This window comes from Sapajus apella, unplaced genomic scaffold (genome assembly GCF_009761245.1).
Source record: "Sapajus apella isolate SASKATOON/1434 unplaced genomic scaffold, GSC_monkey_1.0 scaffold8, whole genome shotgun sequence".
Lineage (NCBI taxonomy): Eukaryota > Metazoa > Chordata > Mammalia > Primates > Cebidae > Sapajus > Sapajus apella.
In genome coordinates this window covers 34,884,931-34,904,966 of record NW_022436948.1, presented here as the reverse complement: position 1 = coordinate 34,904,966, position 20,036 = coordinate 34,884,931, and the positions used below count along the sequence as shown (strand labels likewise).

At 38.4% G+C, this 20,036-nt stretch overlaps 1 protein-coding gene across 2 annotated transcripts in view; it reads left to right on the top strand.

Moving 5' to 3' along the window:
- Positions 1-9,430: 9,430 nt before the first annotated feature.
- The window catches only part of GBE1 (1,4-alpha-glucan branching enzyme 1), a 266,870-nt gene continuing 256,264 nt past the window's right edge, over positions 9,431-20,036 (top strand). The window contains exon 1 of one of the 2 annotated variants that reach the window (XM_032277180.1): positions 9,431-9,779. In XM_032277180.1, the coding sequence (XP_032133071.1) occupies positions 9,637-9,779 (143 nt within the window). In that variant the 5' untranslated portion in view covers positions 9,431-9,636. The remainder of the gene's footprint in view (positions 9,780-20,036) is intronic. The other variant, XM_032277182.1, reaches the window with a different exon arrangement.

Sequence of the window (20,036 nt, the reverse complement as noted above, 5' to 3'; positions counted from 1 at the left end):
ATCCAAAAATCTTCAACAAAATACTGGCAAACCGATTGCAATAGCACATCAAAAAGCTTATCCATCACGATCAAGTAGGCTTCATCCTGGGGATGCAAGGCTGGTTCAACATACGCAAGTCGATAAACGTAATTTACCACATAAACAGAACCAAAGACAAAAACCACATGATTATCTCTATAGATGCAGAGAAGGCCTTTGACAAAATTCAATAGCCCTTTATGCTAAAAGCTCTCAGTAAACTAGGTATAGACAGAACCTATCTCAAAATAATAAAAGCTATTTACGACAAACCCACAGCCAATATCATACTGAATGGGCAAAGCCTAGAAGCATTCCCTTTGAAATCTGGCATGAGACAAGGATGCCCTCTCTCACCACTCCTATTCAATATAGTATTGGAAGTTCTAGCCAGAGCAATCAGGCAAGAAAAAGAAATAAAGGGTGTTCAATTAGGAAAGGAAGAAGTCAAATTGTCTCTATTTGCAGAAGACATGATTGTATATTTAGAAGATCCCATTGTCTCAGCCCAAAATCTCCTGAAACTGATAAGCAACTTCAGCAAAATCTCAGGATGCAAAATCAATGTGCAAAAATCACAAGCATTCCTATATACCAATAACAGACTTAAAGGGAGCCAAATCAAGAATCAACTGCCATTCACAATTGCTACAAAGATAATAAAATACCCAGGAATACAACTAACAAAAGATGTAAAGGACCTATTCAAGAAGAATGACAAACCACTGCTCAAAGAAATAAGAAAGGACACAAACAGATGGAGAAACATTCCATGCTTATGGTTAGGAAGAATCAATATCATGAAAATGGCCATACTGCCCAAAGTAATTTATAGATTCAATGCTATCCCCATCAGGCTACCAATGACCTTCTACACAGAAGTGGAAAAAACCACCTTAACCTTCATAAGGAACCAAAAGAGATCCTGCATAGCCAAGTCAATTCTAAGCAAAAAGAACAAAGCTGGAGGCATCACACTATCTGACTTCAAATTATACTACGGCTACAGTAATCAAAACAGCATGGTATTGGTACCAAAACAGAGATATAGACCAATGGAACAGAACAGAGGCCTTGGAGGCAACACAACACATCTACAACCATCTGATCTTTGACAAACCTCACAAAAACAAGCAATGAGGAAAGGATTCCCTGTTTAATAAACGGTGTTGGAAAAACTGACTAGCCATGTGCACAAAGCAGAAACTGGACCCCTTCCTGACACCTTACACTAAAATTAACTCCAGATGGATTAAAGACTTAAACATAAGACCTAACACCATAAAAACCCTAGAAGAAAACCTAGGCAAAACCATTCAGGACATAGGCATAGGCAAGGACTTCATGACTAAAACACCAAAAGCAATGGTAACAGAAACCAAAATAGACAAATGGGATCTAATTAAACTCCAGAGCTTACGAACAGCAAAAGAAACAATCATTAGAGTGAATCGGCAACCAATCGAAAAAAATTTTTGCAATCTACCCATCTGACAAAGGGCTGATATCCGGAATCTACAAAGAACTAAAACAGATTTACAAGAAAAAAACAAGCAAGCCCATTCAAAAGTGGGCAAAGGATATGAACAGACAGTTTTCAAAAGAAGACATATATGAGGCCAACAAACATGAAAAAATGCTCATCATCACTGCTCATTAGAGAAATGCAAATCAAAATTACACTGAGATACCATCTCACGCCAGTTAGAAGGGTGATCATTAAAATCTGGAGACAACAGATGCTGGTGAGGATGTGGAGAAATAGGAACACTTTTATACTGTTGGTGGGAGTGTAAATTAATTCAATCATTGTGGAAGACAGTCTGGCAATTCCTCAAGGACCTAGAAATAGAAATTCCATTTGACCCAGCAATCCCATTACTGGGTATATATCCAAAGGATTATACATTGTTCTATTATAAGGACACATGCACACAAATGTTCATTGCAGCACTGTTTACAATAGCAAAAAGACTTGGAACCAACCCAAATGCCCACTGATGATAGACTGGATAGGGAAAATGTAGCACATATACACCATGGAATACTATGCAGCCATAAAAAACGATGAGTTCGTGTCCTTTGTAGGGACATGGATGAACCTGGAAACCATCATTCTCAGCAAACTGACACAAGAACAGAGAATCAAACACCGCATGTTCTCACTCATAGGTGGTTGCTGTACAATGAGAACACATGGACACAAGGAGGGGAGCATCACACACTGGGGTCTGTCGGGGGGATCTAGGGGAGGGACAGCAGGGGGTGGGGAGTTGGGGAGGGATAGCATGGGGAGAAATGCCTCATATAGGTGATGGAGAGGAAGGCAGCAAACCACATTGCCATGTATGTACCTATGCAACAATCTTGCATGTTCTTCACATGTACCCCAAAACCTAAAATGCTATAAAATACATATTTAAAAAAAAAAGAAAGTGAAGCCATGGGTAAGTAAAGTAACTTGACAAGGTTACAAATGATGAGGCACCAATTAGAATTTAGGCAGTCTGGATCCAGCATCTTTATAAACATCTAAGAACAATTTTCATTTTGCCAACCAGTTTTCTCATCCTTGCTAAATCAAGGTCCAGCGCTAATGAAGATCTTCCCTAATTCCTTTATTGTTTTAAGCATCCTTACTAGCTGAATTCCATGGCTAAGCATTTGTATGGCATGTGCACTAGTGCCAGAAGTTTCTCAGCCCTACTGACCTTTGTTATACTCATCCTGTGCATTTTTTTTTTTTTTAATGAAATGGAGTTTCACCCTTGTTGCCCAGGATGGAGTGCAGTGGTGCAATCTTGGCTTATAGCATCCTCCACCTCCTGGGTTCAAGCAATTCTCCTTCCTCAGCCTCCTGAGTAGCCAGGATTACATGCAGGTGCCACCATACCGAGCTAAATTTTTTGTATTTTTAGTAGAAATGGGGTTTCTCCAGGTTGATCAGACTGGTCTCGAACTTCTGACCTCAGGTGATCCGCCTGTCTGGCCTCCCAGAGTGTTGGGTTTACAGGCGTGAGCCACTGTGCCTGGTCCATCCTGTGCATTTCTAACCCTAGCTTCATTAAAATATTTATACTTTGAGCCTACACACTCAGTCTGTTAAGCAATAAACAAAATAGTGCCACACAGCACTATTTGAGGTGTTCGATGTCCAGGCTCAGCTGGGCTCTCTCCATTGTTCAGGAATCTTCTTTTTTTAATCCTGCCTCACAGTGGCCATGCATAGCCACAGCCCAGACAGCCTCCAGTGCAATAAACAGTGAATGCAATAATATTTCAAATACCCAGCAATAAAGAAAGAAGAGTGTTATCATTAAGGGTCACAGGGGAGTGGAGCAAGATAGGAGAGGACAAGAAGTGAGACATGGGGAGGAAGGGAGGGAGAGGGTAAGAGAAAGGAAGAGGAGGACAGGGCTACTATCACCTATACTATGCCACTTGGTGGATTAGAAAAAGGTGCCTTCTCTTGGTTAGCACACATTTTTAAAATTTCATTTCATTTCATTTTTGAGACAGAGTCTCACTCTGTCACCCAGGGTGGAGTGCAGTGGTGCGATCTTGGCTCACTGCAACCTCCACCTCCCAGGTTCAAGCGATTCTCCTTCCTCAGCCTCCAGAGTAGCTGGGACTACAGGCACGTGCCACCACATCTTGCTAATTTTTTTGTATGTATATATTTTTTTAGTAGAAAGGGAGTTTCACCATGTTGGCTAGGATTGTCTTGATCTCCTGACCGTCTTGGCCTCCCAAAGTGCTGGGATTACAGGTGTGAGCCACTTCCCCTTGAGTAGCAGGATGCACTTTTGTGAGGAAATAACAACAGCCACAACAAAAACAAACAAACTCCTCTTCCTTAGAGTAGAGTGAATGCTTTCAATAGCTGGGTATACCTTACATAACATATGGCCTGTAAAACTGTAGTGGCCTTGTGTGAGGAGAGGATTTTTAAAGTTAGGAGAAATTTTAATGAAATCAGTCCTACAATTATAGTGTGTGTGTCTGTTCCTGTGTGTGTATGTGTGACATTCATAGCAGTCTGGATGCAGGAATGGAGAAGGCAAACTGATTGATCTCAGACTGGGGTTTTGTCATGTGAGTATGGCAAAATCACCAGAGGACAAGTTAGTTAATAGCACTGGTATTTCATGGGTAGTGGTATCTATGACGAATAGCAAAGAAAAACATGGCACACATGTTGATTAGCCATCCTTTTTCTTCCATGGAAAAAGAACCACCATTTTTTTCATATGTTGGACAGTAATGGAAGGTGGTCCCAACTCAAGCAGTGAATCACAATTAATTTAAGCTACTCCTAGAAATTATATTACTCTATGCCACTGGTTTTAGGGTAGGCATGTGACCTAGTTGTGGCCAAAGAGACATAAGAAAGTTTGATAGTGACATCTGGGAAAAGTTTTCCTCTTGGCAAAGACACAGGAGAAATGCATTTTTCTTTACCTTTTATGTGGCCTTATGACAGAGCGATGAGTAGAGATGCAGCCATATTATGACCATAAGAGACAAACGAGGTCGAAAGCATATATGATGAAATGAAACAGCCATATAACCTGGGTCCTCCATCACACTTTAAAAGATAGTAGGGTTATTACTGATCACTCTCTCTTTTTCTGAAGGTTCTCCTTTTTCTTGTTAGAAACTACATTCTCCTTTATCACCACTCTTTTTTCTTAAAAGTTACTTCTTTGTTCTTCCAGCTCTCTGATTTTCTTTTTTATCACTAATGATTTTCAACCAGGTGGAGACGTAATTATTATTTTTTTCTGAGACAGAGTCTCCCTCTATCACCAGGCTGGAGTACAGTGGCGTGATCCCAGCTCACTGCAACTTCCATTTTCCGGTTTCAAGTGACTCTCCTGCCTCAGCCTCCCTAGTAGCTGGGACTACTGGCACGCACCACCACGCCCAGCTAATTTTTTTGTATTTTTACTAGAGACGGGGTTTCACCATGTTGGCCAGGATAGTCTCGATCTCTTGACCTCGTGATTCACCCACCTTGGCCTCCCAAAGTGCTAGGATTACAGGTGTGAGCCACTGCGCCCGGTCGGGAATATGTAATTTTAAAAGGTGTATTTATATACTCTGGTTTCTCTTCAGTTGGTATAAATCTTTTGCCTTTTAAAAAGCATGTTTAGTATTATTTTATCCCTAAGAATCTTTTTAAAAATAGCTTTGAGACATAATTCACATACCATACAATTCACCCCTTTAAAGTGCACAATTAAATCGTTTTTAGTATATCCACAGGGCCGTGAAACCATAACCACAATCAATTTTAGAAAATGTGTATTATCTCAAGAAGAAATCTCATATCCACTTGCATTCATTCTTCATTTCCCCTGCCCTCCAGCCCCAGGAAGCTAAAAATCTACTTTCTTTCTCTGTAGATTTACATATTCTGAACATTACATATACATGGAATCATACAATATGTTGTCTTTTGTGAGTGGCTTCTTTCACTTGGCATATTTTCAAGGTTCATCTGTGTTATAGCACATTATCAATAACTCTTTGGATTTATAATGCAAACTACTGAAAAGCAAACATGTGACATGAGACTCAAATATCAAGGTTTCAAAATATTTATTGAGCATCTCCTATTTGCCACTCTTAGCTAGTAACTGCACATGGCTCCTTCTCTAATTGCTATCTTCATTCCTAAATGATCTATTAGGCACCAGAATTACGTTTCCAGCTGTCATATCCACTTGGGTATTCAGGAGCTGATACCTTGAACTCAGTTCTTCCTCTTCCAAGGACTTATTTTTGCTAGACAGAATTCCCCAGGCTCACAAGCTCAATCTTTAATTCTCTTTTCACTTTTCTATCCAATCAGTTACCAAATCTTATAAATTCTATTTCTCAAATATTTCTTCTGTTTTGGTGTTAAAATTGTTATGGGTTGGATTATATTTCTCCACAAAAAGATGCATTGAAGTCCAAACCTAACAGTACCTCAGAATATGATCTTATTTGGCAATGTAATAATTGCATATATAATTAGTTAGATAAGGTCATACTGAAATAGGGTGTGTCCCTCATTCAATAAGGCCGGTGATCTTATAAAAAGAAAACTATGTGAAGAGACAGAGACACAGGGAAAATGCCATGTGACGATGGAGGCAGAGATTGGAGTGACACATCTATAAGCCAAGAAATGCCAAAGATTGCTGGCCATCACCAGAAGCTAGGAGAAAGGCATGGAACAATTCACCTTGAGAGCCCCCAGGAATAACCAAACCTGTGGACACCTTGATTTTTAGCCCCTAGAACTAGGGTAAAGTGACACATTTCTGTTGCTTAAAGTACCTAGTGTGTGGTACTTAATTGCTACAGCCCTAGGTAACTAATAAAAACACTAAATGACTGCATAATAGTTTAGACATTCATTATATCATGCATCCCAAATCTTTATTTCATCATTTTCTCTACTAGCGCAAACTAAGCCACCATCATTTATTACAGCCCATTCCTGTCTCCCTTGTTTCCCACCAGAATGGCACCCCTACTGCCATTTTTGTATCCTTATAATTCATTTGCCACTGAGAATATTTTAATAACTAAACCATAGCGTATCAATGTTCTGTTGAAAAGTCTCCAAGAGCATCACTTAAGGGACATTAAAGGGCCTATATAATCAAACAGCTGCCTAGCCCTGGCACCACAATTCCTGCTACTCGTCATTACACACCAGGTACACTTTTTTTTTTTTTTTTTTTAAAAGACGAACTCACTTCTTCATTGCATAAACTCTGCCTGGAATGCTTTTCCTCTCATGGCTCATTTCTTCTTGTCATCACACTTCAGCTTAAATGTCACTTCTGAATGGCCTTTGTTGACTTCCAGAACTAACACAGACTTATTTGCTCAGTTTTAATTATCGACAATGCACTTATCACTCTCTGGAATTGTTTTGTATTATTTTATGTGTTTCACAGGCAATTGTGTCTCCCCTCCCTCTTACCCCCAACAGAATATGAGCTGTATGACAACTGGGACTTGTCTTGTTTATCATTTATCTGCAGTACATAAGAAAATGGCTGGCACATGGGACTTCAATAAATATGCGCTCAATTATGAACCGGCCAGGTAGGTACATACATGGAATAGGATCCTGCTCTGGGGGAGCTTAGGCTCTGAAGGGAAAGGTCAATAAGTAAGAGTAAAATGAACACATAAATTCTGTTAACTGTTGCATAGAAGAGATTGAAGTTATATAGAGGAATCTCTGAGGAATCTATAGCCAGCTTGGAACCTCCTGGCTTGGTGGATCCATCTCTCTTAGTGTCCAATTCTGTATTTTTAAAAAGCAATTATTGAAACAGAAGCCAGTCAGTCACTGAAGAATCTATAATCAGAAGTTTCTCAGATATGATCTGACATTTATGCTGAGGCTGGAACGAAAGCTGAGAAAAAATTAAGCAAGTAGAGTTCAGCTCCCTGAGAATTTCCAACACAGAGAACAGCAAGCAAATAATCTTAGAGGCTAATACACAAATAATTCACTGAGTTCCAGAAAAGTCAGTGTGACTACACCATAGTAAAACTGAAAAATGATGAGTAAAGTGGCTGGAAAGGCAGTCAGGGTCCAGATTATACAAGCCTTGATAGAGAATGGTAAGCTGTTTCTATTTTACCTTAAGTGAAATAGAATACCATTTAAGTTGCTAAATGACATCATTTGATTTACTCAGTGTAGAGTCTAGCTATTCAAACAGTGCCCCTGACCACCAGCATCAAAATCACTTCTGAGCTTGTTAAAAATGCAATCTGAAGCACCACTCCAGAACTGAATTAAAATTTCCAGATGATTTATATGCACATTAAAGTGTGAGAAACACTGGTACAGAGAATGGAGTAGAGGCGATAAAGAGTAGAAGAGGGGAAGTCCATTAGGGAGCTACATTATGGTCCAGGTGAAGGAAGACAGTGGCCTGCCTAAGAGTGATAGCAGCAAGGATGAGAAGACTGATTTTAGGCAATGTTTTGAAGATAGTTGGTTTAGGTATCTTAGCTAGTGAAATGGAGATCTCAGTAGTCAGGCAGTGATATAAGCCCGGGTTTCTGAAAAAAGTTTAGGCTTGGAGATATAGATCTGTGGGTCTGTTAATATGTGTCCTTTTTTTTTTTTTTCTTTTTTAGTGCTTTATATTTTACAAAGGTCTGCATCTTCTTTGTGATCCTTATGGAAAAGAAGGCACGCCTTAAGATCATTCACGTCCTCTACTTTTTCACATTGAGGTCTGTCTATATATCTACCTATCTTTCAAGTGTATTAAACCTCTTATAATAAAACTTTCCTTTGAAATATTTTAAAATGCAAGGCCCAAGGCTGACTAATATTGTTTCTCCTGCATATCCCCTAGGATCTTCTACTCTTAGGTTTTAAAGAGAAAAATATCCTCGATCCTCTTCAGTTTCTAAGTGTAAAGCAGCTTGGAACCTCCTGGGTTGGTGGGTCTAACTCTCTTGGTGTTCAATTCTGTATTTTTAAAGAGCAATTATTGAAAAAGAAGCCCGTCAGTTAATGGCAATAAAAGAGGAGAATTCCAAGTGGGAATTTCCCAAGCCAAGAGGAAGAGAGGTTTTTGCCTTGTCACTGTTAGTAAGTGGCAGAGGGGAATTCCAATTCAGTGATACCATTTGTGTAATCAAAGACAGTTCAATCGTTGAAAAGCTTGTAACAATTTTAAACCACAGGTAAATGTCTTTTCCTTTATGGCCTTATGGAGAATGAGAAAAGTTCTTGCCATGGTTATATTTCTCGGCTGCTGGTAACGTAGAGGAGAATACCAGAACAGCAGAATTCCAGTGGTATTTCAGGATTCTGTGTCTTGGTTAATTTTAAATTCATGTGACCTGGCAAACTTTGGAGAGCCCTAGTTACAAGTGATATTAGCATTTTCAGCAGTTGTACTCTAGCTACACTTGACTGCTCCCCTCCCTGTGAATTTACGTTATCTGTTTGAAATACTGCCCCTGAAAAGTCTCAGAACTTTTTTTTTTTTTTCCAGATTGCAGGGTCATTTATTATGCCGGCGACCACAGAGAAAAGTCTCAGAACTTTGAGAAATAAGGTCCCTTCCTAAAAACCCCATGTATCCAATTTGAAGGGGGTGCTGTCAGTGGGTATTTAAGCGGGTGCTTAAAGAGAGAAAAGCGGAATCCATTCTGGAGCCAAGAGCAGGTCAGGGTGAGGAAGGCCAAGGCTGAGCGAGGTCAGCTTGGGACCCACCTCCTAGAATGACCTCGGCCGCCGGGGAAAACCGTTAAGGGGAGGAAAGGGCAGATCCCTGCGGCCTCCAGGTGCCAGCCGCGTGAGTGGGCGGAGAGGCCTCGGTGCCTCCTACCGGCTCGGGACGTGCGTCCAGGCATCACCCCAGGTCCCGCTCCTCCCCGCTGGCGGGGGGAGAAAGGGCAGGAGGCCTTCCTCCCGGACTATAAAGGGCCCCGGACCGCCGCGGTTCGCCTCAACACGCCTAGGCGCCCTCCAGCTCCGCCCTCGCCGCTTCGTCCCCGCTCGACCTCCGCTCAGTGCCGGCTCGGGCCCCGCTCGACCCTCTCGGGCCTCGGCTATTCGTACTGCGGCGGAAGATGGCGGCTCCGGTGACTTCCGCGGCTCTTGCTGAGGGCTCCGAGGCGGCGCTGAAGGCCGCCCTAGCAGACGTGCCCGAACTAGCCAGACTCCTGGAGATCGACCCGTACCTGAAGCCCTACGCCGTGGACTTCCAGCGCAGGTACCGCCCGACTCCCACCATCCCCGCTTAGGTGGGCAGCCCGCCTCCCAAGAGCCGACTCGGGACGGTGGCCGCCCCTCGGCCCTCGCGTGCCAACTCCGCCCCCGACGGGGAGGAACTTGGGTGGGCGGGACTCGGGGAGACTCGGAGGACCGTGTTCTGGGGCTTTCAAAGCTGCAGGTTGGCAGTTCCGGGCTGCGAGCTGGCGCTGAAGAAACTTCCTTCCTTATCCCCTTTCCCCTCTGTTCTAATCGGCGGTCTTGCGCCATAGGGTACGTGCTTAGGCTCCCGCACTCGCTCCCCGCGGGGCTGCTGGGGAGTGACTCAACGCCACTGCAGGTTTTCTGACTTTGGCGCGCAGCCCCGTGGGCCCGGGGATGAGCCTGGGCAGAACTCCCGGCAACGTAATTAGGCATTTAAAACTTTCTAGCTTACTTCAGAGCAAATATTGTGATTTGATATCTGAGAGGATTCCTTCAGGCAGACACTATATCCTACCTTTTTTTCTTTCCTCGCCAATATTCCTCTTTTAGGGGATGATTATACCTACATTGATCAATTTTTTTTTTTTTTTCTTTCCTTGGACCAACATTGATGAGTTAGGTGCACGTCAACATTTGTCCGTGTTTCACTTTGCCATCTTGAGGAGGGAGAAAGGTCAGGAAAGCAAAACTGCAGGCCAATGTCGTTTAAGCTTGTCTTCACCATTGTGTACCATACCAGTTTAGTTACTGTCTAGGCTAATGATTTTACTAATAAGTTCCACTAAAAAGTTCCAGTTCTTTTTTTTTTTCCCTAAGTAAAAGAGCTACTATACTAGATATAATAGTTGTACTTGGGAGGTTACGCCATTGTGATTTGCTAGTTTCTCTGCTTTAAGGAGGGACACTGCAGATTGAAAATATGTCCTGCAGCAGAATATACATGGCCAATTTTCGAGCCATGGAAAACATCCAGCTAGCTAACTGGTATGAAGCACCGTTGAGAGTAATGAAAATGGGTTGATTTGGAGTTTGAAAAAAGCCCAGCAATTTGTGTCCTAGCATTTTCAGGTATTAAATGTATTCAAATCATCAAGTGTTTATTGAGGAACTCCTATAAATAAAACACTGTTCTAGCAATTGTGAGGGATATGAAGTTGCATTCTTGAGCTTGTATATAGTAATGAATGAGCCCTCTGTAAAATAATCACTTTGCACTGTCCCTCACTTATGCAGATGTTTATGCTTTTATATAAACCATTTGGCGAGCAGCCTTGCAAAATTGTTTTCAGAATTTACACTATATGCTTCCAAAGAAACTTAGTACACAGTCGTCATAGGTTTAAGGTTGGATTTGATTTAGAAATAGTCAAAAAATTTTAGAGCAAAAGATAGTCATTAAAGATAGTGGTCATTTTTTTTTTTTTTATGTTTGTAACCATGACATTAATTTACTTGTGTGTTTTGTAAAATGACACTTAAGGTGTTTATTAAAGAAGAGTTGTGGAAATGTTTTATCTACACCCCTTTCCTTCTTTTTAAAATGATAGAAACAGACAAACATTCTTTATTAAGTCTTTCTTTCATGTACTTTATTTCCAACTCCATTGGGATTGAAGCATTTATAATCTTCTTTCATGGTTTGCCAAAACTAATGGGGACAAAGGCCAAGATAAAGATGGAAAGAGAATCCACTGTGCTTGGTGAAAAGTCTCATCAAATAGGCCCTCATGCCTCACTCTGACCTGATTCTACTTTTGTCCTTGGTTCTGAGTAATGGCCATTTGCTATTGCCATGTGTGCTATGGCCAATGCACACATATTCCATTTAGGAATATCAAATAGTAATTTGGCCTTTGTTAGCAGTAACTTTTATTGTTAACACTTGAAGAATAAAACATTTTTCCTTCATACAGTCTGGTCTTGATTCCTTGCCCAATTTTTCATTTATTTCTAATAACCCCTTTGGACTTTGAGTCTTTGGCCTAACACAAATACAGAACCAGTCAAATAGTTAGATGCAAAGTATGACTACTAAGGAATGAAGAAAATTTGAGGTACAAACAACAATATATAATTAAGATGATGAAGAAGGAAATTTCTCTTTGATGGACTGTTTTACCCTTCCCCAACAGGTGTCTTCTCATTTGAAATTGTTTTGGGTGTTCCCTTAGGATGTTTTAGATATTTCTTCTCTTTACCTTGGCCTTTTCCCCTTCTGTATCAGTCTGTTTTCATGCTGCTGGTAAAGACATCCCTGAGACTGGACAATTTACAAAAGAAAGAGGTTTATTGGACTTACAGTTCCAAGTGGTAGGGGATGCCTCACAATCATGGCAAAAGGTAAAAGTCATGTCTCACATGGTGGCAGACAAGAGAAGAGAGCTTGTGCAGGGAAACTCCGCTTTTTAAAACCATTAGACCTTCACTATCATGAGAACAGCATGGAAAATACCTGCCCCTATGATTCAGTTACCTCCCATCAGGTCCCTCCCACAATATGTGGGAATTCAAGATGAGATTTGAGTGGGAACGCAGCCAAACCATATCACCTTCATTAGTTGTTCTTTTCACCTTCTGTACCTGTGAGAATATTGAATCAAGTATAAAGGATTACTGAGTTACTCTGCTATAAAATAAAAATTAGTGCATTATTAGCTTGACTAACCACCTTCATGTTGTCTCATTGATTACATCCCAAAATAGCATTTTCCACTTGATTTTTCTGCTCTTTATTATTTAGTTTTTTACTTGTTGTTCCACTGCAATTACTTGTCATAATTCCAAAATGTCAGTGCTTTAAAACAACATTTAATTGTCTCCATATTACATGTCAGGATGAGTCAGCTAGAGAGGGCTCTCCTCATGGCATTCACTCAAAAATGTAGGCTTATGAAGGATTTGTTTTGAAACATGCTTCTGTAGAAGTAGTGGCAGGGTATAGAGAAGCATGTTGAACTATGCACTGATTCTTAACAGCTTTTGCCTAGAGTGAGTCCATTCTGCTGATGTTACATTGGCTAGTGCACATCAGCTTACCATATGGGTCAAACAGAATTGGCAGTGAATACTGTCGGAACAACACAATTTTAATAAGAGAGCTTTTACCCTCTGTTTAACATTTATACCTCACTTTCAGATATGATGTTTAATATAATCCTCATAACAAAACCATGAGGTAGACAGGATGAAGAAACAAAGTGACTGGCTTGAGCATACATGGCTTAAGTAAGTGTTGCAACTGTGATTAAACTTTCTTTACTAAAACTGTTCTCAACAAGTTCACAAACAACTTCATGACAGTTTAGGGATACCTCTTTCTTTATCTCTAGCATTGAACATGTTGGACTATTTCTTGGCTCTTTGAAGCCACGATCTTGCTTTTCTTCCATTTTCTCAGCTTCTTTTTGACCATTTAATGTAAGAGACTTTCAGGGCTGTTTCCTGGGATCCTTTATGTATTTCTACTGTATATTTTCTCCCTAGGCATTCTCATCCATCCCATGGATTCCATCTATCTACTGAGGCTCTGTCTCCACTCTAGATCTTTCTCCTTATCTTGGATGTATTTATAGCTTCATTTTGATGTTTTATAAATAAAAATCTCAACATGTATAAAACTGAACTTACAGATTTTCTTTCAAACATATTTGTCCATTTCTACCCAACTGCAGTGTCTGGAATCTTTCTCTACCAGCTGCTCAAACCTAGAACTTAATGAGTTATTTCTAATTATTCCCCTCTCCTTCCTTCCTTATACCTCTGAGTCTAGTCAGTTGTAGTCCCTAACTCTTAAATATGTACCATGCTGCCTTCCTACTGCTGCCATCCTAGTTCAGGATGCTAGCATGTCTAGTATGGTTTACAGAAACAGCCTCATAGCTGTTGTTCTTTTTTCAGATCTTCACCCCACTCTAATTTCTCCACTCCTCTCCATTCAAAAACAGAGTGAGTAGAATGGAGATGGTTAGAAATAAAATAATTTTCACATTGGTATCCAATTTGAATTAGAAAGTAGTTTGGATTTGGTGCGTTAGCAACCACCTCAAGAAATTTAAAAAAGAATTGTATTGATTGTATTGAGGTAAAATAAACATATGTAATTCACCATCCTTATCATTTTTAACCACAGTTCAGTGGCAATAAATACATTTATATAAATTTTCCTCTTTCATCTCCCATCCTCACTCTCCTCGGCCTCTGGTAACTTTCAGTCTACTTTGTCTTCCTGAGAAACACCTTTTTAGCTTCTGCATATGAGAGACAACATGTGATATTTGCCTTTCTGTACTTGGCTTATCTCACTTACCAACCATGTTGCTGCAATGAAACGATTTCATTATTTTTATGGTTGAATAATATTTTATTATGTATATATACTGTATTTTCTTTATCTATTCATCCGTTGATAAGCGCTTAGGTTAATTCTGTATTTTGGCTATTGTGAATAGGGCTGCAGTAAACATAGGAGTGCAGATATTGTTTCAACATGCTGAGTTTATTTCTTTGGGATATATACCCAGTAGTGGCATTGGTGGATCGTATCATGGTTCTATATTTTGTTATTTGAGGAACCTGTATACTGTTTTCTTTTCCTATAGTGGTTGTGGTAATTTACATTCCCACCAATAGTGTATGAGCATTGCTCTTTCTGCACATCCTAACCAGCATCTGTTTCTGCCTATCTTTTTGATACAAGCCATTTCAACTGTGGTAAGATTATATTGCATTGTGGCTTTTGATTTGCATTTCTGTGATGATTAGTGATATTGAGCATTTTTTCTTATACCTGTTGATGATTTATATGTTTTCTTTTGAGAAGTGTCTGTTCAGATCTTTTGCTCACTTTAAAATCAGATTATTTGTGTTTTTTGCTATCGGGTTGTTTGAGTTCTTCATACATTCTGGTTATTAACCTCTTAGCTGATAGTTTGCAGATATTTCTCCTATTCTGTGGGTTGCCTGTTCACTTTGTTGACTGTTTCCTTTGTGCAGAAGCTTTTTAGCTTGATTTGTACTCTCATGTCTATAAGGTCTTACACAAGAGATATTTGTGTAAGAGACCAATGCCCTGGAGCATTTCCTCAGTGTTTTCTGCTATTATTTTCATAGTTTCAGGTCTTAAAGTCTTTATTTAATCCATTTGGACTTGACTTTTGTGTATGATGAGATATTAGGGGTCTAGTTTCATTCTTCTTCATATAGTTATCCAGTTTTCCCAGCACCATTTATTGAATAGACTGTCCTTTGCTCATTTTAAGTTTTTGGCACCTTTGTTGAAGATGAGTTGTTTGCAAATGTGTGTATTGAGACTTGGGTTCTCTATTCTGTTCCATTAGTTTATATGTCTGTTTTTATGCCAGTACCATGCTATTTCAGTTACTATAGCTTTGTTATACATATTAAAGCCAGGTAGTATGATGCTCCCAGCTTTTTTTTTTTTTTTTTTTTTTTTTCTTGCTAAGATTTCTTGGCTATTTGGGTCTTTTGTTGTTTCATTTAAATTTTAGGATTTATTTTTCTGTTTCTGTGAAGAATATCATTGGCATTTTGGTAGGGATTGCATTGAATCTGTAAATTGCTTGACTGGTATTGTCATTTTAACAATATTAATTCATCCAATCCATAAGCGTGCAATATCTTCCCATTTTTTGATGTCCTCTTCTATTTCTTTCATCAGAGTTTTATAGTTTTCATTGTATAGATCTTTCACTTTTTTTTAATATTGATTCCTATGTATTTTATATTCATTGTAGGTATTATAAATGGGATATTGCTTTCTGGATTTCTTTTTCAGATTGTTCGCTGTTGGTATATATAAATCCTATTGATTTCTGTATTTTGATTTTGTATTCTGCAACTTCACTGAATTTGTTTACCACTTCTAACAGTTTTTGGATAAAGTCTTTAGGATTTTCTAGGTATATAATCATGTTGTCTGCAAACAAGGCTAATTTGGCTTCTTCCTTTACAGTTTTGATGTTGTTTAGTTCTATCTGTTACCTAATTGCTCTGGCCAACCACACCAAAAATTGATTCTTACAGCACAGAAGTTATATATCATAGCTGAATGGTGTACTTTTTTCTCAGTATCTGACCAGGTTGTGGGCTTTGAAGGAAGTCAGATGTCAGTGACTATATAAGGCAGTGAAGAATCTGAAGATGACAAGATGTACATGACCTGCTCTTCTGCACTAGTAGTTTCTTTTGCTCTTTGCAGCTGAAGTCTGTACTAACTTCAGTCATTCCTGAATGCTCTACAGTGATGGTCAACAGGCTCTGATCCCTTCTCATTTTCAAAGTGCCTTCAAATGACTTCATGGAGCATTTTGGTTTAGTTTAGGCTCTAGCACCTGCTGCATCACCTCCTGAGAAATGACTGTGTGTGTGTGGTAAGTTACAGGATTCCTTTCAGCTCTCACCAGACTGGGCCTTGGTCAGTGAGTGAGATGATACTATTGTCTCTGTGAAATGTGCTATACTTTTAGACTGATAAATATATCGTGCTGCTATTTGAAAGCACACATTAAATTTTGATTATACATTTATAGGTATTAAAGGAAATTTGAAAGTGTATTCTTCAGAGAGAATTGCTACTGCCAGGTACTTTTCATTCTAAAGTGAGCTTATTTTTTACTGTAGAGTAGATTTTCTTCTTATGGTGATATTGGATCATCAGTTTATGTACACCACTGTTTTGAATCCAGGGTTCTTTTATGTTTAATATCCAGAAGAAGCCCCATTGTGTTTTGTGTTTAGGGCAACAGGAATCCAGGACCTTGACAAAAGTAAGACTCTACTTTAAACACATAATCATGTAGAGTTTTAAAAGACATTATATATCTTACATTCACTGATTTCTTATACAAATCCATTGTAACTTATTTGACATTATTTAAATTATGGTAACTAACTTGTAAAACTTGGTATGTAAATTACGAGAGTAATTCAAACTCTAAATTTAGTTTATTCATATGTAGAAATATCTGTGTGTGTGTATACAAAATATTGCTAAATGACCATGTTCTAAAGTAAAAGCAAAATGAGGCTTAAGTTTTAGCTCTCATAACTGTTAAATAGCTTTGAGTCCTAGGGAAAATTAATTAACCTCTGTGAACTTGTTTCTTTCTCTGTAGAAGATGGATAGAATCCACTTTGTAGGGTATCTTGAGGACTAGAAATATATATAAAGATGCTCAGTAAATAAATAATAGTTTGATGATAATATTAGAAAACTAATGCATCAAGTTAAATATTTACTAGAATATTATTTTCAGAAGGTTTTGTTGTTTGCTTCTTCAACGCTGTGTTCTGAAATCAACTCTCAGATACATACCATAACCAGAAATTCCCCACAACTCTTTGTTTTGCTAGTTAACTGTGCCTTACTTTAGGGGATTCCTTCTTTTTTTCTTAGTAGGAGTGATTGTGTGACTGAGGTGAGGCAGGTGGTAATTTTAATCATAATCTAATAGAGAAGGAAACGAATATGTTTAAACTTTGATCCTTAATTTAGAGAGGAAATGATAAAGCAATTGCCAGTTTACTAGAAGCTGAAGGCAAGATGAGTCCTGGGATATAATGAGCACAAAGCTCCTTTTATTGAGAGAGGTAAATGCTAGCCTGCAGAAATTCAAAATCACTCTTCTCTTGATCTTTCTTTTCTGTCTTTTTCTCTTCTTTCATCTGACTGCTAAGTGTTCATATTATTGGGCATCAAACAGCTGCAGGGATTTTCTTCCTCCTGAACTTGGATAGTTAGAGGAATGGTCATACTGAGTTTACTAATAGCAGGAGTAACTCTGAAAATCAGACCAATGTAGGAGAAAAAAATATATAATAGCATAAAAGTTTGAAAATGAAAGAATTATTCTAGTGGAGTCTTAACATGGGATATGTGCATATTAATTAGCAAAAAATTTTAAATCCAATGTTTTGACTTCTCTTTTTTTTCCTCCCTTGCTTTTTGATTTGCGATGACTGCAATTATTTTCAATAGGTTTGATTTTGCCGTAAGAGGCATAAAACAAAGGAATGGAATATTCATATATATTTTAGTAGATCAATTGAATGATTAATTTTAATGAGACACAATCTCTCGGTTTATAAACTAGTTCTACAATCAAAAATATGATAATCAGAAATGAAATATACAAATTTACTTCTTGTATAGGTAAAGGTGAAGTTTTCCAAATAGCCAGCAAAAAGAATTAACTTTGTTTTACCAGTGTTATGATATGTTATTCAATGTCATCAATCTAATTTGTTTTCGTTTTCATAAATAACACCTAGCCACAGATTATATATAATTATGAATAAGTACACAATACAAACATACACATTATTACAGAAACATGATAAAATTGGTTATACATTTAGGTTCATGTGATAGAAAATCCAACACACTTTCAATTAACAGAATATCCCACAAACAGTGAATTATAGAAATAGAGGCTTGAGAAGAGAAGTGAAGGTCAGTGGTTTGGGCTTTAGCATAGATACATCCTTCTTTATCTTTCTGCTATATTATCCTTATGCTTAGAAGACAGTTGGGCACATCTTGGCACCACATTCATGTTTCTAGCTGGAACATGTGCCTTCTTACTATGTCTATTTTAGTGAAGCATATGTTAGCTTCTTGTAAACTTCATTAGTTTTTCCCATTTATAGGTTATTAATCAGAATCGTCCCATGGTCATCCTTGGCTGAAAGTGAGCCTGGATCATCAAGACTTTCAGTCGCACACATATGTTTCTGAAGTGTATCCTTTTGTCTCATCCATCACAGCCTCCCAAGGCTGTTTTCTTTTCTCAGGAGGAAACTACATCTGGCAGGAGATGAAAAGCCCCAGTGAGATCATGTTGTAGTCTCTAAAATCACATCTATGGACAAATCATTCTGTGCAGGGTCCAGGCATTCCTACTCTTCCTAAGAGGAGTCTATAGTAATGCCTCTCAGTATTACCAACTTTGGGTTTTGGATTTTACTTTGCTAAGCCTGATCTCTTTGTTTTTCTGTTTTTGTTTTGTTTTGTTTTTTTTTAGTATACAGAGACTTTTTACTGCTCTGTCTTGGCTGATTCAGTCCCTTCAGATACTTTGCCCTAGCTCCACTATCTTCTTTTTCAAAATTTCATGAATAGTTTATTCTTTAAAAATATAAGAATGTTTTGAAATGAAATTGGTTTGTTAATTACTAATAATTTTTTCATGTTATCTTGGGCTCAGGAAAAAATGATCAGTTTTAAGTTATTTGGAGAATACAAAATTTGTATATTTGTATGATTAAAAAGAAAAGGAGAACAAAATTAAAAATGTCTATTAATTTATGCTGTCTTTAAAGCTTGATTTTTTTTTTTTAACCTAACTACACACAAATGTATACCATTCTGTGCTTTTCTTTTTAAAGCTTAAGATGTTTAACTGTCAGGTTTCTTGATTGTCATTTCTGTGCGTTTTATTATTTTGGCTCAGCTTTTCTCTTTCTGCATTAAAATACTCTGATACTTTTGTTTGCTTGTTTGTTTTTTGCATGTACCTTGGAGTCTTCCACCCTCTTGACCATTTTGATTGGCAGTGCTATTTTTGTGGTTTAAATTGTGCTTACTAGTGATGGGAGTGTAGTGAAACTAACAGGTCTCTTTACTTCTACAAAGTGCTTTACTTCTCCAAAGTGCCCCTAATTTAAAACTATATGGTACCCATGCAGTATTAGGCAAACTTCTACTCACAAGTACAATACATAAACAAGAAGTACATAGAAATAAGGGTAGTATCAAAACTAAGGGTTGGTTTTAGCAGGTTCCAAGTACCTTTAAAATCAGAGGACATTTGAAAATATAGTGAAGAATGTTTAGACAGTTGTAAATTGTGTTAGATTAAAAAGTTCATTCTGAAATAATTACAGACTCACAGAAAGTTGCAAAATGAGTTTAGAGAAGGCTCTGTACATTTCATCAAGTTTGCCCCAGTGGTAATATCTTACATAACTGCGGTGATTGTATCAAAACCAGGAAATTGATATTGGTACCAACTACAGGTCTTATTTACATTTCTCCAGTTTTTACATGTGCTTATTTGTGTGTGTCAATACTTCTGTACAATTTTATCACATGTGTATATTAATGTAACCGATACTACAATGAAGATATAGAACTGTTCTATCAGAATGCTCTCCTGCGATTCCTTTATACTCACGTTACCCCTCCCTGACCCATCCCTAACTTTTGGCAACCAGTGAGTGATATGGTTCGCATGTCTGTAATTTCTTTTTCATT